Source organism: Larus michahellis, chromosome 9 (assembly GCF_964199755.1).
Source record: "Larus michahellis chromosome 9, bLarMic1.1, whole genome shotgun sequence".
NCBI classification, from domain to species: Eukaryota; Metazoa; Chordata; class Aves; order Charadriiformes; family Laridae; genus Larus; species Larus michahellis.
The window spans coordinates 21,904,249-21,928,918 of NC_133904.1; the positions used below are offsets into that span (position 1 = coordinate 21,904,249).

At 59.6% G+C, this 24,670-nt stretch overlaps 1 protein-coding gene and 2 non-coding genes across 3 annotated transcripts; 2 read left to right on the plus strand and 1 right to left on the minus strand.

Moving 5' to 3' along the window:
- The first annotated feature begins 11,666 nt into the window (after window positions 1-11,666).
- Window positions 11,667-11,738, plus strand: TRNAH-GUG (transfer RNA histidin (anticodon GUG)). Its single transcript has one exon. It is a non-coding gene; the product is annotated as a tRNA-His (tRNA).
- Window positions 11,739-12,451: 713 nt separating this feature from the next.
- TRNAH-GUG (transfer RNA histidin (anticodon GUG)) lies at window positions 12,452-12,523 on the minus strand. The gene has a single exon. It is a non-coding gene; the product is annotated as a tRNA-His (tRNA).
- Window positions 12,524-15,776: 3,253 nt separating this feature from the next.
- On the plus strand, window positions 15,777-24,212 carry LOC141749004 (sodium/nucleoside cotransporter 2-like). Its single transcript, XM_074601949.1, has 17 exons — window positions 15,777-15,845; window positions 15,917-16,008; window positions 16,489-16,580; window positions 17,026-17,215; window positions 17,591-17,732; window positions 18,515-18,628; window positions 19,013-19,090; window positions 19,448-19,528; window positions 19,872-19,952; window positions 20,094-20,219; window positions 21,470-21,600; window positions 21,804-21,972; window positions 22,149-22,346; window positions 22,823-22,904; window positions 23,322-23,420; window positions 23,891-24,002; window positions 24,089-24,212. The coding sequence occupies exons 1-17, from the start codon at window positions 15,777-15,779 to the stop codon at window positions 24,210-24,212; spliced, it is 1,980 nt and encodes a 659-aa protein (XP_074458050.1).
- Window positions 24,213-24,670: the final 458 nt, after the last annotated feature.

Below are 24,670 nucleotides of genomic sequence, written 5' to 3' on the forward strand. Positions count from 1 at the left end.
CCGCCCAGGGCCGGCTGTTCCTCCCACAGCCACTCTGCACAACTCGGTTTCCAGACCCACGAACCCCTGGAAGCGATTCCTAATCGCACGCCGTTCACCCAAACCCGCTCCCGGCCCTGCTCGCAGGCTGAATCCCCCAAAGGCTGTGGTCAGCCGTGCCCGAAAGGGGAGGGGACCAGGGTCAGGATGCTCCGAACGTGTGAGGCCGTGCAGAGGGGTGCAGTGAGGGGAGAGAGATGACACAGTATGGCCCTGCCCATCCCCACGCCATGAGCTGGGCTCCCACCCTACTATGGCAACAGCCATTTGGATGTGGCCGTCAGGGTGCCCACGGCAGGGAGGAGAGGACACCTGGAGAGACAAGCTTCTCCTGGGGACCCCATTCCTTCCCACCCCTGCACAGGAGGAGACGGGGCTGCTGAGGAGCTGAGCCTCCTGTGCCAGCACGGCACAGCACACACCAAACGCGTGCCCAGTGAGCCCACCGAGCCCCGGATTTGCTGATTTATTGGGTACAAACACACCACACACTCCTGCCCAAGAAACCCAGCCAGATCCTCCCGGGTCCATCGAGGGAGCTTCCTCCCTAGGGAGAAGACAGCCATGGCACCCAGCACCCACGTCTGGAAATTTCAGAGCATAAGGAACGCAAGACAGAAAAGGCATCAGGAGGAGAAAAAGTGTCTGTCAGGAGCAGAGTGAATACAAGGCGGTGTTTGAGGTCTAGCAGCAGACCTCAATCTCGGCAGATGGGGATGATGAGATTGTTATTAAAATTGCAGAAAAGACAGAGGTTCTCAATAAATCTGTGTCTGCCCAGCATTTGGAAGGAAGCAGGATGCAGGGCTGATGGCAGATGAGATTGTGAGTACTTCCACCCTCTGTCAGTAACCGAGGAGGATGTTCGGCAGCAGCTGTCGGAGAGGGCTCTTGTTAAACCCTCAGGCCTGGAAAACACACGCTCAGCGTCCCCCGAGAGGCGACCGAGGAGGGATCTAGCTTGTGGTGGTGGGTTTTTTCACAAATACTGCCACACCAGAGGAATTGCAGAGGTCCTTCCCTCCCATCCTGCCCTGTCACCTCCCTCCCGGGAGGTCACCTCCCTCCCACCATCACTCCGGCCGTGGAGAGGCAGCCCCACTGGGGCCGTGCTGGGGGTGGAAGAGGGCCTGCGGTCTGACCCCACCTGGGACCCCCGCACCTCCTCCCCATTTGCTGGGCCTCTTTCTCTTCCAAATTCCCTTGTAGTCTTTTGGCAGGTGGTTACCTGGCCCAGCACAACCCCCTTCTCTGATCCATGCCCCATGGGGCATCCCCTTCTCCCCTGAGGCTTCAGCAGAGCCTGGAGGGGCATCAAGAAGTCCCTGGACCCACCTGAGCCCTCAGATCTGAACCTCCCCTGGGCCAAAGCACCCAACATAGGGCAGCAGGGTGAGGAGAACGTAGCTGGGGTGGCAGCCCCCCTCGGGAGACACCTTTGTACTTGGGGAGCTTTGAAGGAGAGCCCAGAAGGAGACCAAACAAGCTCCTTACCCCCCTGCACGGCTCAGCACAGGCACAGGCTGCTCATATTTTTTTCTGCAGTCATGACGAGATACTAGCGACATCCCTCCACTCACAGCAGTGTGAAGGAGCGGCAACAGATTTCTGCATTCGCACTGCCAAAGCCGAGCTCCATCTGCGTCTCACGCAGCAGCTGGTGTTGCTCTGATCCCCAACTGTTTACATCCCTCCTATCTGATGCACATTGGCACCCAGTTTGATGCCTGCGCCGCAGAGGCTGGCCCCGATGCCACAACTGTGGCCGCGATGCCACTCCACCCGCGTGTCACTGCTGCCCGGCAGGTCGCCGTGACAGATGGCTGTCACCCAGCATGGCCGGCGTAGGGACTGGCGGGGGGACGTGGGGCGGGACTGGCAGACGGCAGAGGATCAGGGAGCACACGCGGTGCCACTCATGTGCCAGACTCCACGTTTGGGCTGCACTCTCTGTCAGGCACAGCGGGGAGACCCCCGGCGGGATGTGTGGTCTGGGGGCTGCCTGCTGCCCACGGAGCCCCCCGGGAAGGAGGGATGGATGGCGGTGGAGCCCCTGCACACACAGTCCTCAGCAGGGAGAGGAACAACCCATGGCGGCACAGAAGAGATTTGTGGCTCACTCTTATGGACCATGGGAACAGGGGAGAGAGGAGGCTATCTGCAGTGGCCCGCAAGGAGCCGGGGCTGGACCTCTGCACCAAGAGCTCTGCTCCCACCCTCTCCTCCATCTCTGCAGGGCCTGGGAGCCCTTCTCTGCGGTCTCTGGGCTGGGGCTCACAGCACTGCCCTTCCTCTCTCCCAAGGCAGCAGTAGCTGCTCGCCTGGGTAAACACTTCCCAGGCAGGTCGGAGCATGCACCAGGAAGAAAAAGCCAGGCAACGTCTTCCGGGCTGCCGCCAGCCCTGCAGAGAGCTGTGCGTGTCCTCAGCCCTCATCCCTCCTCCTTGGGGAAGAGCTGCTTCTCCTGCCCTGAGCACTCCTCCTGCTCGCCCACAGCGGGGTCAGGAGCCCCCTCTGGCAGCCAGGACAAGAGTGGGACAGGGGACCTTCCCTGGATCTAGGAGGACTCAGGCCACGTCGCAAACCTTCCCCTGCAGTTTAACCCCGGGCGCTGTGGACACAGCCCAGCGTCCCCCAGGCAGCAGCTTTTGGTGACTCAGAGAAGGTCTCTGCTCCTGCACGCTCCGGAGGAGGTGGTGGAAGATGATTCACCCACAGGTGATGTGGGGGCTGAATTTAGCATTTGACACTTGCCAATGTGTCACTTGAGTCAGGCGCTGGGTCGGCTGCTGCCCGAGCCCAGCGTCTCCCCTGGCTGGCAGGGAAGCCTGCAGCCCCTTCAGTCTCCACGTCCTTCTTCTGCAGCTTCAAATAAAAGCCATCCCTGGAAGCTTAGAAATGTCTGTGGTGACTCCAGCCCCTTCCCTCCTCGGGACCACCCTTCTTAAGCCCTGTTGTGCAGTGCAAACAGGGACCGGAGGGTGTCACCTCTGCTGGGTGACACCCCAACCCCCCGAGGCCTGGGTACAGCAAGGGACGTAAGGACTAGAAGGCGGCAACTGTGACACCAAAAATGCTTCCCAGGAGGCAGCCAGGGAGCCCCAGACTGATAAATGACACATCTGTTCTCTGCAAATGAACAAAAATTGGCATAAGGAGTAGGAAACTGGCATCGTTAGGGAGCAGATGGATAAATATGACATATTGGGAAAGAGTCGACACAGCTCTCTCAAAGCCAATTTCTTTTTTCCAAAGCTAGTGGCTTTCTTGGAAACACCCAGCAGGCATCTGAGGGTGACCCAGCCCAGAGAGGTCACCTGCATTTCCACCGGCAGATCCTGTGATGAGCCGAGGTCAGTAGAGAAGTGACAAAATCTGCTAATAGCATTGGGTTATTCTGGGTGCCACGGGTGAACGCTAAGAATTGCAGGAGGACTTCCAGAGGCTGAGCCGCTTGGCAGTGAAATGAGACAAAAGCCAGTGTCAGGGAAGTGACACAGATGGGGAAACCGAGCCCGGCGTCACGTCTGAAGTGATGGGCTCTGAGACCGGCAGCTCTGACAGTCCCTGAAAACGTCCCCTCAGCACTCAGCAGAGGTCAAAACTGCAAAACTGCTCCACTAAAACCAATGGGAAGGGTTAGGAAAAGGCGGAGGTGACATCAGAGGTGCTGCTGCTCCCTCGTCAGTCCCGGTCTGTGGCGGGTCCTGGTCCCCCCATCCCGAGGATACAGCAAAGCTGGAAAATGCACAGAGAAGGGCGAGAGGATGATCAAAGGTTTCTGCGCGTGGGCTGGGTGAGGGACGAGGGCTCTGCCACAGAAAAGAGACATCTGGGGTCGCAGGCAGGGCAGGGATCTGCGGGGCTGGGTGAGGGGGGGGACAGACTGGGACATGAGGGATGAACACGAGGAGGTGACGCGGCGTGCGGCAGCCCTCCCGGCCACGAGCCGCTGCAGATGTACGTGATTTAGGAACAAGACCAGACAAATCCACAGAAAGAAATCCAGCAAGCGCCGCTAAATACAAAGACTGGCACGAGGAGCCTTGCAAATACTTAGAGGCCGGGGAAGTGTGGCTACACATTGGCACCGGGAGACCATCAAAGATGGGGCATGGGTGAGATGGGCCACTCTCCCCGCAGCAGCTGCCCACGGGCAGGGGGAGAGACACCGCTTCCAGACACATCGTGCAGGCAGCATGCTTTCACTTGGCAAGCCATTCCCAGGCTGGAAGCATCCCTCTTCCAGCAGCCCAAGCACATCCCCCTCCGGTTGCTCCGTAGCACTTAGGAACCTGCAAGCTTCATTCATCCCTTGCAGACACAGAATCATAGAACGGTTCAGGTTGGAGGGGACCTTAAAGTCCATCCAATGCCACACCCTGCCCTGGGCAGGGACACCTCCCACCACACCACGTTGCTCCAAGCCCCGTCCAACCTGCCCTTGAACACCTCCAGGGATGGGGCACCCACAGCTTCTCTGGCCAACCTGGGCCAGGGGCTCACCACCCTCACAGCAAACAATTTCTTCACACTATGTCATCTAAATCTCCCCTCTTGCAGTGTAAAACCGTTCCCCCTAGTCCCATGGCTCCCCTCCCTGATCCAGAGTCCCTCCCCGGCTTCCCTGGAGCCCCTTTAGGGACTGGAAGGGGCTGGAAGGTCTCCCTGGAGCCTTCTTTTCTTCAGGCTGAACCCCCCCAGCTCTCTCAGCCTCTCCTCACAGCAGAGAGGCTCCAGCCCTCCCAGCATCTTCGGCTCCCATCAGGCTGGAAGGAAATGTCACGGAGCAGCCGTGCCCACCCACCCCAGCTCGCTGCCGGGTGCCCTGGGGAGGCGGGGAGGAGGCTGACACGGGAGGGATGCTCTGCACAAGATGCTGTGCAGCCCCTCACCCCAGCCTACCCCCACGGGTGCACAGGGGTGGCAAGCAGTAAGTTGGGGGAAAGCAAGTAGGGACACGGAAAACATGGGCCCACACCAAGTCCCATGTGTGGTGGGACACATTGCTCCTCCCAAGCATCACAAAGGAGGACATTTCTGCACCAACACTGGCACACGTGATGCAGATCCGAGCTCCGTGAGTGCATTGGGGCCACTCGGGCACTCTCCAGACATGTGGGATATGCCCAAAGCACATGCGTTCACCAAACAGAGCAAATTCGTGCAGACACTTTTTGCAGCTCCCCAACCTTCCTGTCAAATGAAATCACCGTGCTGTTGGTAACATAACTGAAACCACGCTAATTGACCAAAAGGAGAGGCGACGACTCGCTGACAGACATCTGCCAGCTCAGAGCCAGACACGCCAGTTGCTGCCTCGGCCGCGCCGAGCCTCTTCTGCCTCTGCTCCCTGCGCTGACAGCCCTGAGCACCTCCACGACCCTGAGCGTCACAGCCGCGCTCTGGCGCGATCCGTTATTTCATTAACACTTGACGAGGTGTGGAGAGAGCCGTGGGGAACTTCATTTCCACAGATCCAGGCTCAGCACCCTGGGAAGGGGCCAGCTAGAGCGCTGGGTGACAGAGACAAGGGAAAAATAACCACTCAGGACTGACACCCAGAGCGTGAGAAACGCCTCTTTCAGCGACAAATGCCAGGTATGGGTTTGAGGGAAATTTCCAAGCAGCCACTATGTAAACTCTTTGGCGGTTTTTGGTTGGTTTGTTTTTTTTTTCCTGTAAAATCGTTCCGCGTGGGCTCAAGCCCTGGAGAGCTGAAGCCGCTCTCAGTGGCCGTGGGGACAGGGGAGCCAAGCCATGGCGGGTCTCTGCAGCTGCCTCCAGTATTTCCCCAGAAAAACCAGGCTCGCGGCAGGGAAACCTCGTGACAGATGCTGGCTTGGTGGCAACAGCTATATTATATCATGCAAATCTCACGACCACCCAGTTTCACGCTCTGCTCAGCCAGGCTGATGCTTGCAGGGCTCCAGCCATAGCACAAATTCAGCCCCTTCACTGTGGTCCGCCGGTGGGGAGGGCAGGGGGGAACATCTGCCTCCGCAGGGTATTATTTGCCCCTACCAGGGGACTTGACCCTGCAAGGGCACGGCAGTGTCCAGGTGGGATAAGATGCCTGAATTCCTCCCCCGAACGAACAAAGGAAGTGGGACCAGCTGGGAAAGCGCGGATCTGAACCCGATAGCAAGTGGTAAAGTGGAATTGATTGGAGCCGCCTGCTCTCATCGATCTGAGGCAGAGCAAACTAAGGAGCTGGAGCATTTGCAGCTCAATCAGGGGGACGTGCTGGCTGGAGGCCTGTGCTCGGGGCCGGCAGGGGACCTGTGTGCCCCAGGAAAGTGCTAATGGTGGGTTTGATTAATCCAGCTGCAACAGCCACCCTCACGCAGCTGAGTCCTTCTCCAGACAGACTCTCACTGGCTTTATATTGCTGAGGGGGTGTGAACAACCCCTGGCATCTCCCTTATATCTCTTAATAGGCCTGTCATCAACCATCAGGAAGATGGGCACGGTGGACAACAGCAAGACAGGAGCCACTCCCCCCACGCAGCAGGGAGCAATTGCTTTTGCCACCGAGCTGGCCCTGCGTCTCGAAAGGACTGGGGGGCAGAAGACGAAGGTGAATTCGGAGAGGTGGGGGCCTGGCAGCGAGGCGGGCTGTTTTCTGCCCGCTCAGCATCACAGAGCGGGGTTAAGAGGTGGCTGTGCACAGGCTATAAATCCCTGCTGCGGGGAAGACTCCGACTCCCGGTGCAGACAAAGGCAGGGCGACAGCTGGGGCTGGCAGCCCGAGCGCGGCAGGGCACACACCAACACATGGCAGCGTTTCTGCAGGGCTGTGGGGTGTCTGGCTCTCCCCTGGGACGCTTTTATCACACCCCATCTTCAGCTGGGTGCTGGACCCACAGGGGAAGGGCTCGGGAGGCTGCTCCAGGCTTTGTGCTCCCTGGAGATCAGACAGGACGGCTTTGGCGAATCCCTGCTCCATACGTTTTGGGGACCCTTTTCCTTGGCCTCTGAACATTGGAGTCAGGCATGGGGATCCCAAAACACAACCAAGAGAAAATCAGTCTGATGGGGATCCCAAAACACAACCAAGAGAAAATCAGTCTGTTGTAGCCTGTTTGCCTGCCCCAGATAGCCCTGGCAGGCTGGAAAATACCCTTTGAAGCCTGGGCTTCAGAAGAACCAGGAGCATCTCATGCACTGTTGGAGGTTCATAAGGCCTCTCAAGAGCATCGCAGCTGAACATTCATGTCAAGAAAGGCTTGAGCCCTTCTCCTTCTGTCCTTCCTGGACGTGTCTTATGTGTTAGAAAGAGGATGGGGAGGCGGATGGTGGGGACAGAGCTGTGTCAGGTGGCTTGCGATTGTCTCCCAGCTCAGACGTGCTGTCCTTTGACCCCATATCCCACCTAAACCTTCACCTCCAAAATTGCCCCAGCCCCAGGACACTTCCCTGGCCTGCTCTTGCTCCAGCATCCTGTGCTGGCCCAGCGGTGCCTGTGGACATGGGAATATGGCACACTGGGCTAGGTGGTATAGCGCACTGGAGTCACTCTGATTTCTTCGGGAAGAAAGGTGGGCTTTCAGCAGCAGAGCAAATGGCAAGCTGAATTTATGGCCTCTGAATAGCCAGAGATGACAGTGCTGGCCTGCGTCAGCGTACGGTGTTCTACCACCAGAAAAGCACAGACTGCCTCCTTGCAGCGTTGGCGTCTATCCTGCCTCCCTGGGCAGCTCCTGGGGCTGCTTTGGGAATCCAAGACTAAAGAAGGAGGCGGTGGGGATCGCTCTGCCTCCCATCGGCCACCCTGGGACGGGGAGAGGAGGCCAGGGGCTGCCCAGCAAGGGAACAGCTGGAGAGGTTGCTCGAGGGGCAGAGCAGCCGAGACAGCTGCGCGGTGATGAATTGCTCTTGTCCCTGTGCCAGCCAGAAGATTTATGTTTGTGCCACAGAGTGGCAAAGTCTAGGCCCAGCAGCATTCTCTGCCTGGCTGCACCAGTGTTTCGACATTGCAGGCGCCTTTAAAATCCCATCGAACGCAACCCATAGGCATCAGAGGGCTTGGAGAAACGCCACCAAGGGACAGAGCAGGGTGGGAAGAGCAGAGGAGCCTGGCTGGAGCAGCCATCCTCCCCAGGCGCTGAGCAGAGCCCGAAGGGATCAGGTCATCCAGCAGACGGACAATTCCTCAGTGTCCCCACAAGCTCATCCCTTTTCCTCCACACCACGTGAACACGTCCTGGCAGGTCCGAACCACCCAGGCCAGAGCAGCAGCATCCTGTGGACAAAACCGGGCAGCAAAGGGCTGTTGGGGCCCTGACAGCCTGGCATGGTTTCATTAGGAGCGGTCGTATCCAAATCCTGTTATGGAAAGCAGCCTATGGGTAGGAACCTGTACCAGGACAGGGCCACCACTGCCAGTAATGGGTGGCAGCAGCTTCGTGCCTCCTCTTGTGCACCTACCAGGCGCTTATCTCCATGTCCACTTGCCACCTCCCTGCTCACTTCCATGTTTGGCCGACTCCTCCTTATCGCTGCAGCGTTTATCTCAGTCATGCCTGTTCCAGCAGTTGAGATCATTGTTGTTCTGCCTGCTTCCCCCTTCCAGAAACGTCTGCCGAGCATCCAAAGCATGAGCCCTGCTGCCTCCTCCCTGACCCTTGAGGAGCTTGCCCCGAACACTCCCTGTGAGCAGCACTCGGCACGCACCACGGAGTCACAGAATGGTGGGGTCGGAAGGGACCTGTGGAGACCATCCACTACAATCCCCCCTGCTAAAGCAGGGTCACCCAGAGCAGGTGGCACAGGAACGCATGCAGGTGGGTTTGGAACGTCTCCAGAGACGGAGACTCCACCACCTCTCTGGGCAGCCCGTGCCAGGGCTCTGACACCCTCGAAGGAGAGAAGTTTTTCCTCATGTTGACATGGAGTTTCCCATGTTCCAGTTTGTGCCTGTTGCCCCGTGTCCTGTCCCCGGGCACCACTGAGAAGAGTCTGGCCCCATCCTCTTGCCCCCCTGGGGTTGCTCAGCCTGGAGAAGAGCAGGCTGAGAGATCTTGCTCTTCTCCAGCTGAACAGCCCCAGGGCTCTCAGCCTTTCCTCAGCACAGAGACGCTCCAGGCCCCTGATCACCATTGTAGCCTCCACTGGACTCTCTCCAGCAGTTTCCTGTTCTTCTGGAACTGGGGAGCCCAGAACTGGACCCAGTGCTCCAGATGTGGCCTCCCCAGGGCAGAGCAGCAGGGGAGGATGACCTCCCTCCACCTGCTGGCCACACTCTTTCTAATGCGCCCCAGGAGATGATTTGGCTTCTTGACCACAAGGGCACACTGCTGAGGCCAAGGACATCCATGCAACCATGAGCCCTGCACCACGCCAGGTGAAGAATCAGGATCAATACCATGGTGGACACCAACCTCAGGGGTCCCGCTCTGCCTGCCCATGTAAGTGCCCGAGGAGGAATCCCCTGATCACTGCCTGCATTGCTGTAGGTTCTCCGTCCCCATCAGGCATAGGCAGCATGTCCCACCAGAGGTGCTCCACATCTCCATGCTGTCCCACCTTCTCCCTTGGGTGCTTCTTCCCCACCACAGCTGTGCTGACCCAAGGCAGCAATTGTCCAGGGCCATGCGTGAGAGCAGGCCAGCATGGAGCTGGGCTTTTCCCTTCACCGGCAACACAGCCCAGCTCAGTGCCATTGTGACACCACCCACTCAGCATGGAGAAAGGCAGAAGCACCCAGGCACAGGGCAGCACAAGGACCTCTCCCCTCCACAAGCTCGTGCCTTGAGATTCAGAGATTGCGATGAGCCCACCTGCCCAGCTCAGCTACCCCCTGTCCTGCAGACGACTGGGCACTCTCTCCACGGTGCAGCCAAGGGGCTGATGACAGTGTTAAACTCCCTGGACATGGGAGGAGACACACGTATCTCCTACCAGTGATGCTGCACCCACTTTAGGTCCAGCATGAGGACGCAGATGGTGAGAGGGTTGGCCACAGGTGAGCAAGAGTAGTGTTCCTGCAGCCCTATGTGTGGGACAGGCTGGAATCCCCGGGGGGTGGACAAGGGAGGGAGAACGGCAGCAGTGGGGCAAGAGGGCAGCACCAAAACCACGCAGACACCCAGGCCATTCAGAGATACCACAAAGGAGCCCCCTCCTCCACCATCTCCTGGTCAGCCGGGTTTGATGTTGTGGACCTCCCATTGCAAAGGTTCCCACCATTGCTGAGGGACCAGCACGCACACACCAGCGTGCAGGGCGAGTCAAGAGCAAAGAGGCTGAGGGAGGAAAGAAAGAGGTGGACATAGGCAAAGGGAGGGCACAAAAGGTTGTTCTGTCTTCCTCCACCACGCTGAGCTCTTTTGGGCTGGATACGAGCAAGATGAGGAGCTCAGGGTGTAATTACTTCACAGAACAATCAAGCAGGAGTAATTACTTCACAGAGCAATCAAGATGCACAGGGCCTTCCTCTGGTTTGTCCCAGGCCTCAGGAAGACTCTATTAGATTTGGGATTCACCATTGGCAGCAGATATACAAGAATGGACGTGGGGTGGGGACGTACCCCTGCCCAGCATGGTGGCAAGAGACTGCTGCCTCTTCCAGCATCCCCTCACAAGCAAGTAGAGAGCGTCGAGGTGCGTATATATATGATGCCAATTGCTCGTTGCTTGTGCAGGAGCAGAGGTTCCTGTGCCCCGCTCTTCCCCCTGATGCAGCACAGCGGGATGAGTCATCCGGGCCAGACGAGCGCCTTGAAGTCAGTGCCACGAGTGCTCTAAAAATATTTTGCACAAAGAAATCCTTTTGATCCCAGGTGTTCTGAATTCTTCGCATATCTGTGAAAATAAAAGAGCCTTTGGTACTTGGAGCGCTGCAAAAATCAGCAGCAACGGTGACGGCAAGCAGTCATTAACTATTAATGTGTGTTTCACCAGGGAGAGACAGGAGCCGCAGCGCAGGCTGGGACCTGGCACGGTTTTGGGCCACAAAGACAAGGTCATCCTTAGTCCCTCAGCCTCCCCTCTGTCCTTAATGCTGGGGTGAAGACAAACTTAACTCACCGAGAAACACCCCCGGGGGGGCGAGGGGGAGAGGTGGGGTTAGGGCTGGGGGCCGGGGCGAAGGGAAGGGCCGCGGTACGAGGTGGGTGGGGCTCAGGGTGAGGGCTGGAAGTAGAGACGGGGTCGGGACAGCGGCCTGGGGCTGGGCCAGGGCCGCAGAGGGAGGGCTGGGGCTGGCAGAGGGGGCGGAGGGCTGAAACCCGGCTCGGAGGAGGAGCGGGGCGAGGAGCGGGGCCCGGCTGCGGGCTGAGGGCCGCGGAGAGGACCGGAGTCCCGGCACGGGCTGAGGCCCCGCTGGGGATCAGGGGTCGGGTTCGGGAGTGCCGAGCGGGGGTCTCGGCCCCGGTGGGGGTCAGGGCCGGGTTCGGGGGTCCCGGTGGCGGTCCCGATACGGGTCAGGGCCGGGCCCCGCAAGGCCCCTCAGCGCCGACCCTGCGCAGGCGCAGAGCGAGCGGCGAGGGCGGGGAGAGGCTGCCACTCAGGGTGCGTCGCCATGGAGACAGGCGCGGGGCGGGGTGCCCACCCCACACGCAGCCCCGCCCCACAAGGGCCAAGAGGCGCCTGGGCGCCGCTCGTTGCCGGAGCCCCGGTAGCGCGCCGTGATCGTATAGTGGTTAGTACTCTGCGTTGTGGCCGCAGCAACCTCGGTTCGAATCCGAGTCACGGCATCGCCCGGCGGTACCACGGCACACGGGCTCTCTTCTTTTGCACCTTGAATTTAATTTTTATTTTATTTCATTATTTTGTTTTATTGTTTTATTTCATTATTTTATCTTATTGTTTTATTTTATTTTTTAGTTTAGTTTGTTATTTTATTTCAATTTATTACTTCATTTTAGTTTATTTTATGGTTAGTTTAATTTATTATTTTTTTTTTATTATTTTAGTTCAGTTTAGTTTATTACTTTAATTTATTTTATTGTTTAGTTTAGTTTAGTTTACTATTTTATTTCACTTCACTACTTCATTTTAGCTTGTTTATTTTATGTTTAGTTTATTACTTTACTTTTCATTTGAGTTTAATGTAGGGTTTGTCTTATTTTATTTTATCTTATTTTATTTGATCTTATTTTGATCCTATTTTGGTTGTATTTTAGTTTAGTTTATTTCGGTTTATTTCCTTCCCGGTGGCGCCGTTACCCTCCGCTCCCAGCACTGGGGGAAGTGGGGGGGTCCCGGCCCGGCCCCGCAGCGCCGCGCCCCGCTGGGGGCCGCGGCAAAAAAAAACCCTGTGTGAAATATCGGCGTAACGTGACAAAAAGAAAAAAATAAAATGAAATTAAAATAAAAAATAAATAAAAGAAAATAAGAGATTAAGGCCGCCGCGGGAGGGTGAAGAGTGAAAAAAACTGAGCCCCTGTGCCGTGGTACCGCCGGGCGATGCCGTGACTCGGATTCGAACCGAGGTTGCTGCGGCCACAACGCAGAGTACTAACCACTATACGATCACGGCGCGCTACCGGGGCTCTGGGCGCAGTGGGCGCCCAGACGCTTCTTGGCCCTGACGCCGCGGGGGTGGAGCGGGTGCGGTGCTGGGTCCCACCGACCCCGGGACCAACAGCCCCGGAGAGTCGCAGCGGAGCGGCCTCCGCACCCGCGGGGGTTGGTGCTCGGGGCTGGACCAGGCACTGCCGGCGCAATCCCGCTGCGGCGGCCCCGTCTGACAGAGACACAGGGCGGCTGGGGGGGAGGGACCCTAAAGCCCACCCAGTGCCACCCCCTGCCCTGGGCAGGGACACCTCCCGCCATGCCACCTTCTCCAAGCCCCGTCCAACCTGCCCTTGAACACCTCCAGGGATGGGGCACCCACAGCTTCTCTGGCCAACCTGGGCCAGGGGCTCACCACCCTCACAGCAAACAATTTCTTCACAATATCTCATCTAAATCTCCCCTCTTGCAGTGTAAAACCGTCCCCCCTAGTCCCATGGCTCCCCTCCCTGATCCAGAGTCCCTCCCCGGCTTCCCTGGAGCCCCTTTAGGGACTGGAAGGGGCTGGAAGGTCTCCCCAGAGCCTTGTCTTCTCCAGTTTGAACCCCCCCAGCTCTCTCAGCCTCTCCTCACAGCAGAGGGGCTCCAGCCCTCCCAACATCTCCAGGGCCTCCTCTGGACTTGCAAATTTAGGCAGCTTTAGCAACAGGACTGGATAAAATCCCCAGGGAGAAGGTGCTGTTCGTATGCGCTGGGGAACCGGCGCAGGGAGCATTTCCATAGAGGCACCGCATGGCACATGGACACCCGCCTGAAGAAGCGGTACCCCACGCCTGCTGGCGGGCAGCGCCTTCGCTGGGGGCAGCCCTGTCCGCCCCGCACTGCTCAGGGACCAGGTGACACCACACCCTGCACCACCGCGGCCCCAGAGGCCGCAGGTGCCCGGCTCCTTACCCGGGATGCGGGTAAAGGTTGGATTTCTGCTTTTCATATCTTCCCTCTGGGCTCGCTTGACCAGGGTGTGAAAGTGCCCCTGGGCAACCTATTTTGGGCGGCGGGGTGCCCTGTGGGCGGCCGGGCGTGAGCCCCGGGAGGAGCTGTGGCGGCCGCGGGGCCCAGCCCAGCTCTTTGGACCGAGCTGTTAATCGGTAACCGGGACCGGGAGCTGCGCAGACGTCGGGGCTGGCGGGTGAGCGTGGGGGGACGTGGGGCACGGGGAGGGGTGCGAGGCCATGGGGGGGCGTGAAGGCGTGGGGGGCGAGGGCACAGGGGCGTGAGGGCGTGGGGCACGAGGAGATGGGGGTCGCAGTGGAGTGGGGCATGGGGGCGTGAGGGCGTGGGGCATGAGGGTGTGAGGAGCATGAGGGCATGGGGGGGTGAGAGCGTGGGGTGGGGGTACGTGGGGCAGTGTGAGGGTGTAGGGGGTGCGAGGGCGTGGGGCACGAGGACATGGGGGGGCGCAAGGACATGGAGGTGTGGGGTACGGGGACATGGTGGGCATGAGGACATAGAGGTGCAAGGGCATGGGATGCAGGAATATGGCGGGGCTTGAGGACATGGGGGGCACGAGGGCGTGGGGCGTGAGGAGATGGGGGTCACGATGGAGTGGGCCACAGAGGCATGAGGCTGTGGGGGCATGAGGGTGTGAGGGGCATGAGGGCATGGAGCACAAGGACATAGGGGGGGACGGGGACATGGAGACATGAGGGCATGGGGCACAGGGACATAGGGGGCATGAGGGCGTGGGGTGCAGGGCTGCCGTGGTTGGGCAGAGGGGCGTGTGGCCACGCTGCACCATGAGGCCGTGGGGGACAGGAGGACACGGGGGGAGGGCATGGCGTGAGGACACAGGGAACCATGGGGCGAGGGGGCCCGTGGGGGTGCCCATCTGCTGCCCCACTGATCGGCAGCCAATGGGGCATCATCAAAACAAACGGCAGATGAGCCATGTGTGGCGGGGGGTGGCACTGGGGGGCTGTGGAGGTGGCATCAGCCCAGAGGTCCACTGGGAGGAACAGGGAGAGCTGGGAGCCCCGGGGGGTCCCGGAGCCCTGGGGGGTCCTGGAGGGGTCACTGAGCCCAGAGGGGTCCTGGGGGGTGTCCCTGAAACGGTAGTGGGCTTGGGGAGGGGTATCTTCCAGATCCTGCCAGGGTCCTGGGGGGGATCCCTGAGCCCCAGGAGGCGCCAGCGGTGCTGGAGGCTCTGGAGGAGGTCTGGGGTTCTGGGTTCCCACCATGGCCCAGGGTCCTGCCCTGCTGCCAAGGAACCACAAGCCTAGGGACACGCCGGGGGCCAGCACGTCTCAGTGGTCCCCCTTGGTGGCTCCGCTGGCCTGTGGAGCCCACCACCACCTTCAGCCGCCTCGAGGTCCCACGTTGAGGGGGATGTTCTCCAAAACTCCTCACCCCGACTCGTTTCATTTGGGGCTGGGTCGCTGCCCTCAGCAGCCCCTAGTTCTCAGGCTGCAGGAAGCAGGCGATGACCCTCCTGCTCCCACCTTCTCCGTGCAGAGCTCTGCGACCCTCCTCCAAACAAGGACACCGCCTTCCTCCCTCTGTCCTTACACAAGGGTGCTCCTACCGCCGATCGCTGCCTTCTCTACTCTTCCCTCGTCCTTCTCCAGGTAGAGGAACTGGGAGAGTGTGCAAATGGGATGCTCCAAGGGTTCCTGCCCCAGCATAATACTGGTTCTTCTGGCTTTGCTGGACCAGTTCTCCCAGTATGATCATCCTTTAGGACCAGTTCCCATGCGAACTACCGCTTATTCCTACCTATCGCTCCTGCACCGTACTAGTTATCAGCCTGAAAGGACCTTCTTCCTTATCTTACTCGGTTGTACCACAAGCTCTCCATGAGGGATGGGGGCAGATTTATTTTTTGCAAAACCCCCCTTGCAAAGGGGCTCGTGGAGGCTGGTGGCCACTGCCACCAACCTGGAGGAGGAGTACCAGCTCTCCCTACTGCATCTAATCCTCTCCTGTAATTCCTCGGAAGCACAGAAGAGCACAGACCTTCCCAGAGTTACAGGAGAACAAGGCAGTCAGCACACCAGCCCCATGGCTTGAGGACCCCCTGGGATGGTCCCTTGACATGCTGGTGAAGGAACTGCTCCGAATCCCTACTGCAAAGGGTGTCCTCCTCTCAGAGACCCAAAATTGAAAAATCAGGGTTGGATGTTCATCCTTCCCAAAGCTGATCCCCTCCTCCTCTCCCCAGCCAACGTTGGTCCCTCGCAGTGCAGTTTCTCTGATGCGTTGAAGCTGCATCACTTCTGGAGATGGAAGAAAAACAGATAACCCTGGACAACCTTGAGAAGGGTGCAGATAACCCAGCTTTCAGCTCCCTGGTGAGTCCTCCCTTCCCCCGGGTCGGGCTGCAGGAGCTGCTCAGTGTGCTCCCGCTAACCGTGTTTTCCAGGGGGAGGAGAGACTCTATGAGGAATGTGATGGTCCACGTGGCGAGAGCAAGGAGGAGAGGAGAGGAGAAGGGAGACTGTCCTCCTACTGCAGGTAGGACAGCCCCTGGAGATGTGTGTGTGTATGTGGGGTATTTCCAGCGATAAGAGCGAGTCCACAATCCTTGGGCCGGCGTTTCTCCTGGAGTCAAACCAGGCTTGCAAGTACCTGGTCTGGGAGCAGAGTAGGGTCACATTGACCACAGAGGGGACAGGGTGCCTGATGGCTTCGTACGGCTTTGCAGGGTGGCAGTGGCAGCTCTCTGTCCCCATAGCAGCCACCCAGAGCAAGCCTCCGCTCGGGTGCCCGGGGTGCTGGGCTGGGTAGTGGGGTCTCCCCTGCCATAACGGGCCAGCTCGCTCCTCCAGGGTGTGGGCAGCAGAGTGATAGAGGCCACAGCACACCGACACCACCGTGCCGCTGCCACAAGCGCCCTCTGGGAGGCACGGTCACGACCCGGCTCCGTTGGGTTGGGTTGATCTTCAGGATCCATCTTCTGCACTTCTCACGTCTCTGGTGTGTGACTCTTCCCAGGAAGGCCCTGCAGCCGGCATCCAAGGCAAAGCGCTTCTGCAAGGCTCATGCCAAGGTGTTGAAAATGGTCGTCCAGGGGCTTCTTGGAGTAGGTGAGGACTTCCCAGCACCGAGACCCCATCTCCACATCCCTTTGGCGGGCTGTGCCCACAGACTCCAAGCACTGGGCACAGACACCCACCTGGAGGTTATACCTGCTCTCACCAGCCCCACTGCCTTCCTCCTCCTCACCCCACCACGCCTGTCCATGGGTCCTACCTGCACTTCACTGTCCTCCCTTTTCCCCTCCTACCCAAAGGGTTTGCTGTGCCTCTTCTGCTCGCCCCACGTACCCCCAGACAGCTGGGTTGCTACCACCAGTGCGCCCGGCTGCTGGGGTGGTACTCCCCAAGTCCTCCCCACACACAGATGCGAGCCTCAAGGGTGGCCAGGAAAGGACATTTGGAGGAAATGAACCTCATTGTTGGCCCTGGTTAGTGTTACGAATCTGTGATCCTCTGGCCCTGACATTTCTGACCCCCAATGTGCCTTCTCCAGCCTACCTGTGCTACTTCATTGCGGCCTGTTGGCTCAACTTTCAGCGAGCCCTTGCCTTGGTCATCATGACTGCTGTGGTTGTCTTCTTCGCCTGCTGGAGCTTCTTTAAGAAGCACTGTGGGGCAAAGGTATTGCTGCTCCTCAGCCCCGTTTGGAAGTGCTTCCAGAAGTCCTGGCCATGGCTGAAATGGTGAGTAAGGAAGAGGCAGGGCCACATCCCTCCCGGTGCCTGCTCCCCTCTCCCATGGCTGCCCCACCAGAGCTGGGCTGGTGCAACTGACAGCCGCTGGCGTTGGGCACATGCCCTGGTGCCGTGCAGGCACCTCCTGAATGATAAGGCATGGCCCAACCTGGGAGCCACTTAAAAGTCATGGCAGAAACGTCTTACTGCTCTACCTCAGTGGCGTGATGGCTACTCGCACCCCTCATTGGTGTGCGACCCCCAGGTTTCATCAGATGCATGGTCCTTGCAGTGGCATCTCCTGCACAATTAGATCCTGCCCTTCCTGAGCTGCTCTCCCCATGGGGACATCCTCTCTGTGACAGTCTGGGATTTCCTTTGCAGGCTGGTGTGGGTGGCCCTCCTGGGAGGCCTGATCACGTGGCTGGCTTTGGACACCTCCAGAAATCCGGAGCAGCTCATCTCATTAGCTGGCTTCTGCTTTTTGGTGCTGTTCCTGTTTGCCTGCTCCAAGCACCACGGCGCAGTAGGTGTTTCAGGTGTGGCTTGGCCATGGGTCCCCTCGCAGGAGGTAGCCACCCAGCACTGGGGAACAAGTGCTCCCTTCCCACTGGCATCTCCAGATGGCCCACCGCCGGAGCTCCCTGGAGGAAGCAGAAGCCTGCCAGGGCTCCAGGGCAGAGCTGGGCACACCCTGGGGAGCCGAGCTGGTTGGCTGGATGGAGACCCAAAGCTACCTTCTTCCCACTGCTCAGCTCAGGACTCCCCCCTAGTGTCTCCATCCTCTTTTCCACCATGTCCCTCATAGCGGGTCAGACCCAGAGACCCAGCACCAGACCCATGCCTGAGCATCAGGTGTCTGCAGGTAGAAGGTGGGTCTGAGGTTCAGGCGCCCTGGGTGGCTTGGGCAGAAATGGTGGAAGCCCCAGTGGCTTCCAACCCAACCTGCTTCAATGTTTTGGGCAATCTCTCCATCCCCTTCCTCCAAAGGAACAGGAAGTTTTGCCCTAGAGGGTCTGTACTACTGGTCAAACCATCAGGAGGTCTCTATGCTTGTCTCCTCCTGGGTAAGCCTGGCAGGTTATGTTCCATCAGCCGGTTCCTGCATCCCACCGACTTGTCTTCTTCTACCATCACCATGTTTGTGGGTTTCTATGACACTTTCTTTACTAGCACCCCCAGGACTGTCACCCAGGGCACAGTGTGATGGTGTTTGCCATGTGCAGCTGTCAAAGGGGCAGGAAGGCAGAGGGGGAAGTCTAGAGCCTTCGCTAACCTCTCAGTCCCCGCTCTGCTCTTGGTCCCCAGGTGTCCTGGAGAGCCGTTTTCTGGGGTCTTGGCTTGGAGTTCTTGTTTGGACTCTTCGTCCTCCGAACATCCCCTGGCGTCCAAGCTTTCCAGTGGCTGGGTGATCAGATCCAGGTACTGAGTCTGTCCCATGCTTGCACTCTCCATGTAACTCCCCTGGGATCAGCAGGAAGAGCAGAGGGTGGCACGGGGCAGAGAAGCTGCGGGGACTGCACATTTGCTCACAAACATTTTTGGGGGGAGCTGGAGAAGAGCCGTCTCTTTCCTGGTTCTGTGCAGCAGCCCAGGCCCTTTGGTGCGGTCCCCCTTGCAGGCTGGAGCGGTGCCCTGTGACTCGGAGACAGCAAACCAGTGTCCCCAGCTTAGGTTTCACAAGGTCCTTCTCTGGCGGGGTAGTGAAGGGAGCTGTGGGTACAACCCCCTGCTAGGTGGAAGTGAGATGTCAGGGAAAGAGCTAATGGAGACCTCTGTCCTACCATGTAACTTCTCCACTTGCAGTACTTCCTGAGCTACACCACAGCTGGCTCCAGCTTCGTCTTCGGGAACACGCTCATTGAAGAAGTCTTTGCCTTTCAGGTCAGCCCGGGGAACGGGGTACGGGAGGGAGAGGCAGAGCCTGGTCTTCTGGCCTGGCTGCCTTGCTGGGTCCCGGAGAGCTGAATGCAGCCGGTGTTGCCGGAGCTCAACCAGCTCAAGGATGGGTCTCCCTCAGCTTTGCACCCGCCTGTAGACCTCCTCAGTGCCATGGGGGATGTGCGCTGGCCCCTGGCCCTCCTGCCACGCTGGCCCAGCATTGTGGCAACCCGATAGCTTGGGCTGGCTATGTGGCACCGTGCCGTGCCCAGCTTGTGGGACAGAGGGGCTTGGTCCCCAGGTGTGCTCAGACGTGCTGCTCTGCTCTCTAACCCCTGCGTCCCGCTGCCTTGCCTGCAGACTCTGCCCATCGTTGTTTTCTTCAGTTGTGTGATGTCCATCCTCTACTACCTCGGCGTCATGCAGTGGCTCATTGTCAAGGTAGGGCCACACACCTGGCTCTGGGACAGTGGCAGAAAGTAGAAGCCCCTGGTGGCTTCTCTGACTACTATGATCAGCTGTGGGATGTCCCAGGAAAACCGGGGTGGTACTAATTTGAGGTGATTTGTCCTGCTAAAAGAATACACGCAAACCCCCTCTTCCTTCTTGCATCTCCTCCTGAGAAAGCCCAACCCTGGGGCTGATGTTGCTACCTGGTCTGGTGGAGCTTCCCAAGGCCACCTCTGTTGCAGCAGGCTGGAGGGCCACACAGTGCCCTGCTTCCCGGAGTGGGTGGCAGGGTGCCAGGAGCCTTTATGAATGCAGTGGCCCCATCTCTCCCCAGATCTCCTGGCTGCTTCAGATCTCGATGGGCACCACTCCCACCGAGACCCTCAGTGTGGCGGGGAACATTTTTGTGGGACAGGTAAGGACCTGGGCAGAAGACTCACCTTCTCAGCCCTTGCAGCTGAGCCTGCCCAGAGGAAGGGTCTTCTCCTCCCTTCCCAGAAGACCCGTGTCCCCGCGTGGCCCTCCCTCAAGGACAACGGGTTTTTCTCTCTCACAGACGGAAGCCCCACTGCTCATCCGCCCCTACCTGGCAGACATGACCCGTTCAGAAATCCACGCTGTGATGACCGGTGGCTTTTCCACCATTGCAGGCAGCGTGATGGGTGCCTACATATCCTTTGGGGTGAGTCACATATGCCACATGCTCCTGGCTGTGGGGTCCTGACACGCAAGACCTGCCCTGGACTTGCAGGGGGAGAGGAGACCCCCAGCAGGTGCCCCACGGTCCCCTTCCATAAGCAGGATGAGGGCAGGGTGCCTCCATGTCCAGCCTCACTTTGGCTGGTGTGGCCAAAACCCCGGACTCCTTCCAGGCAGAGGGCACTGCGGTGGGGCCCTCACTGCCTGTCCTTGCACAGTGAGTGGTGCAAATCTCACCCAATCACGGGATAATTTAGCCCAAAAGGACCCACTGGGAGTCTCTGATCCACCCTCCCACCCAAATGAGGTGATGGCAAAGCCCAAGGGGATGCCCAGGGCCTTGTCCGGGTTGTGGTGAACATCCCCATGGACGGAGATCTCCCCTCATCTCTCTGGTCCACCCCAGAGGCGTCCCAGTCACGGGGACCAATTTTTTCCCTTATATCCAGCTGGGATTTCCCCACTGAAACTGCATTGTTGCTTCTCACCCTTTCACTGGGCACCTCTGAGCAGCGTCTTCCCTCCGAACCCCTTTCGAGTAGTTGGGAACAGCAACCACAGCCCCTTGCGCCCTCTCTCCTGCCAGCTGAGCAAGCCCAGCTCCTGCAGCATCGCCCTGGTGGTCCTGTGCCCCGGCCCCCCGGGATGCCCTCTCCAGTCCATCGGTGCCTCAGCCCCAGGCGCGGTGTCCAAACCTGGCCTCATCAGCGCTCCGTGATGGGGAATAAACCTTCCCCTTGACGTGCTGGCTGAGCTCCTGCTCTTTAAACGTTAATTAGTCTCCTTAAACGGGAAGCCAAGGGTGAAAGGTCAGCGAAATGAGATGTTGTCACTAGGTGGGCCGGGCAGGGGTGAGACTGGGAGCCTGGCTCTTCGTCAGCAGGTAGAAGTTCGCAATGTTGCACAACCTATTGCTCTGATAGTGATAAACAGGGACAAGGGAGGGACGAGAATCATCACGATTAGGTCAAACAGCAGGAGAGATTAACATCTCCGAGGCTGCGATCCCTGCGGCTCCAGCGATGCCTCCATCCAGGCGAGCTGCCCTACATGCCGCGGCCGGCTAAGATGGGAAAAAAAGGGACATTTCCCCCCCACTGAGCCAACAGGGAGCCCCGAGCAGCTCCGAGCTTCGCTGGCTGATGCCGGCCACGTGCTGGGGCGCCCTGGGGTGGCACGCCACGGGCGCAGCCTCGCACGGAGGTGCCTCAGCCCACGGCGTGCGCCTTGCAGATAGACGCGGCATCGCTGATCGCAGCCTCCGTGATGGCCGCACCCTGCGCCCTCGCCATGTCCAAACTCGTCTACCCCGAAGTGGAAGAGTCCAAGTTCAAGGGCAAAGCAAGCATCCGCCTTTCCAGCGGGTGAGTGCGAGGAGGGGGATGGTGGCGCAGGGCTGCACGCATCCTGGCCAGCGTGGGGAAGCCATGGGAGCAATTCCAGGGCCACAAGCGGACGTGTCTGAGGTTGGGGGAGCCTGTGGTGTGTGCACACCCACAGAGCAAGAGCTGAGCCCACACAGGAGCTGTGCGGCCACATGAGCCCATCGGGGTCTTTCTCCACACAGGGAAGAGCAGAACATCCTGGAAGCTGCAAGCAATGGGGCTGCCGCCTCCGTGGGGCTCGTGGCCAACATCGCGGCCAACCTCATTGCCTTCTTGGCCGTGCTGGAGTTCATCAACGCTGCTTTGCGCTGGTTAGGGGAGATGGTGGACATCGAGGGGCTCTCCTTCCAGGTAACCCCACAGGCAGCCCCGAGGCTCCCCCCCACCATGCCCACCTTTGCCCACTGCCTCAGGAGGCTGCCGAGACCCCTGCTGGGTGTTGGGCAAGTGCTGGCAGCGGGTGTCTGAGCCGGGGGCGACGCAGGTGGTCAGCCCTGAGTTGTTCCCTTCTGGGACACTTTTCCCAGGTGATTTGCTCCTACGTCCTCATGCCCGTGGCCTTTCTCATGGGGGCAGACTGGGCAGACTCGCCGCTGGTGGCCGAGCTCCTGGGGATCAAGATCTTCCTGAACGAGTTCGTGGCGTACCAGCAGCTGGCCACCTACAAGAAAAACCGCCTGTCGGGCCTGGAGGAGTGGGACGGGAGCCGGAAGCAGTGGATATCTGTGAGGGACACCCGGCCACCCTGCCGGGCACAGCGCGGGGATGGAGCCAGCCGAAACAGGGCATGGGACCTGGCCAGGCAGACAGGGGGAGGGCAGGCAGGGGGATGGTGGTGCTAGGGGTGGGAGTGCACCTGTGGACAGCTAGACTTGGATGTCCACGCACTGCTGGGCTCATTCTGAAGGAATCGGCGAAGCCCTTGTCCCATTAATCCTGCTTCTTGATGGGGCAGATCATGGCGCTACAGGGCCCTCTGTCCCCCCCAGCCCAGCCTCTCCCAGGGGCAGGCTGCCCACCAACTGCATCCTCGCTCCCAAAAACAGCTGAAGGAGAAGGGATGGGGATGTGGGACTCGGCTCCATGGTGTCCGGCTGGGCTGGGAGCTGCGACACGGTGCTCAGCTCTGCGTGCTCTGGGCCTGATGACCAGCTCTGGTGGCTGGGCCAAGGTGACCAGCCCCTGTCGCTGTCTCCTCCAGGAGCGAGCTGAGAGCATCACCACCTTCGCGCTCTGCGGATTCGCCAACCTCAGCTCCATCGGCATCATGCTGGGAGGCCTGGGTGAGTGTGACCCGCGTCCTGCGTGCCTGGGCACCACGCAGGGAGATCCTGCTCCCGGGGAGCGAGGGCTCAGCTGGGGCAGGAGGAACGTGCTGCCCTCAAGCCTCCGTGTTTGGTCTCTGCCAGCACACAGATAAGAAACAGGACTTTTACGCATTGATAGGGATGATTTTGTGCTGCACCCGTGGGCAAGAGCACGTGCATGTGCCACAAGCCCAGGTGCCAGCCAGCCATGGGGCAAAGAGCAGAGACTCCAGGGCTGAGAGCGCTGAGGGCTCTGACACCAGGGCTTGGGGTGGGCAGGGCACCGGGTGGCAGAGCCAGCCGGGGACCTGGGACATGTCCCCACCTGTCCTCAACCTGGCGCAGAGCCGGAGCAAGGCTCTGACTGGCCCCGGTCTCTGCTTTGCCCCGCAGCCTCCATGGTGCCCCAGCGCAAGGGCGACCTGGCCTCCGTCGTGCTGCGAGCCCTGCTCACCGGCATCTGCGTCTCCATGCTCAACGCCTGCCTGGCAGGTAGGTCCCTGCCACTGCCAGCGGGGCCAGGAGGAGCTGAGGAGGGACAGGCAGAGGGATGAAGACCCCTATAAACACAGGTGGCAGGGACGGGGACGGCTGGGCTGTCCTCCCCATGGCTCTGCCAGGGTTTCCAACCCCTCTGCTGTCCCCCCGTGGCTTTGCCAGGTGCTGCCCAAGCCCAATAGCTCTGCCAGGGACCCTCATCCACAGCTGGGCTGGGATCGGGACATGTGGGGCACTGCAAGGAGCTCCCCGGGGCCGCCGCTGCGTCTGTCTAGGGGGTGAGGTGGTGGGACGGCGCATGGGACCTGGAAGCACAGTCCCAGGTACAGGACTTGCAAGCAAGCACAGTTGGGGTACGGGCTTTGCGAGTGGGGCTGGGGCACAGGATTTGCACGCACAGTCAGGGCGTGGGATTTGTATGCATGGGCTCGCACGAGCCCCGACCAGGAGACTTTGTGCCCCAGGTCTCCTTTATGTGCCAACGGAGCTGGGTGACTGCGTGACCTTCCTCAGCACCGCCAACTTCAGCTCTACCAGCTACACCACGTACATGTGCTGCAAGCAGCTCTTTGCCAGGTGGGTGGGAAGGAGCCGTACGGCCCTGCTGGGGGACCGGGGTGGTGGGGTGGCAGCTTGTCCCGACCCCGCTTCTCTCCTTCCAGCTCGGTGCTCGAGAACGGGACGCTCTCCTTCACGGGACCCTGGGCCGGCGTGGGGGACAGCGTGCTGTGCCTGACGCAGTGCTGCGGGCACTACAACCACACGTCCTGCATAGGGACAACCTAGAATCCCGCAGGCAGCTGCCCGCGGCAGGGGCGAGGGCACCAGGGTCTGCCAGGACTGATCCCCCAGGCAGAAAAAACCCTGCCAGAGACCTGCGTGTCTGGTCTTCTCCACTGCCATGATGATGGACATCCCTGTGCACCTTGCAACCAGCGCCCGTAGGTGCTGGCCCCATGGACACAACGAACTGCTCCCAAATAAACCCTGGAAATCCCCGTGTGCCTGCCCTCAGCATCCCTGGCCCCGACTGCAGCCGTCCTGCAGGGCACAGGGCGCTTTATCGGGCTGTAGCCAGCGTTGGCTGCAAACCTCATCAGCTTTAGGGTCCAGCCCTGGCCACCCTCTTCTCACCGGGATGGGGTGCAGAGGGGGATAGAGCCATTACTTGAAAACATTTCCTTCCCCCAAATGCAAAGCCACCCCGTCCTGCCGCGCGCTTGGGTGTGTCCTTTCCGCAGGGA

Coding starts and splice junctions, on each gene's coding strand:
- LOC141749004 (XM_074601949.1), top strand. CDS start 15,777: ATGGAAGAAAAACAGATAACCCTGGACAACCTTGAGAAGGGTGCAGAT. Junction 19,091..19,447: donor AAGAAGTCTTTGCCTTTCAG/GTCAGCCCGGGG, acceptor CCTTGCCTGCAG/ACTCTGCCCATCGTTGTTTT. Junction 21,973..22,148: donor TCGAGGGGCTCTCCTTCCAG/GTAACCCCACAG, acceptor CACTTTTCCCAG/GTGATTTGCTCCTACGTCCT.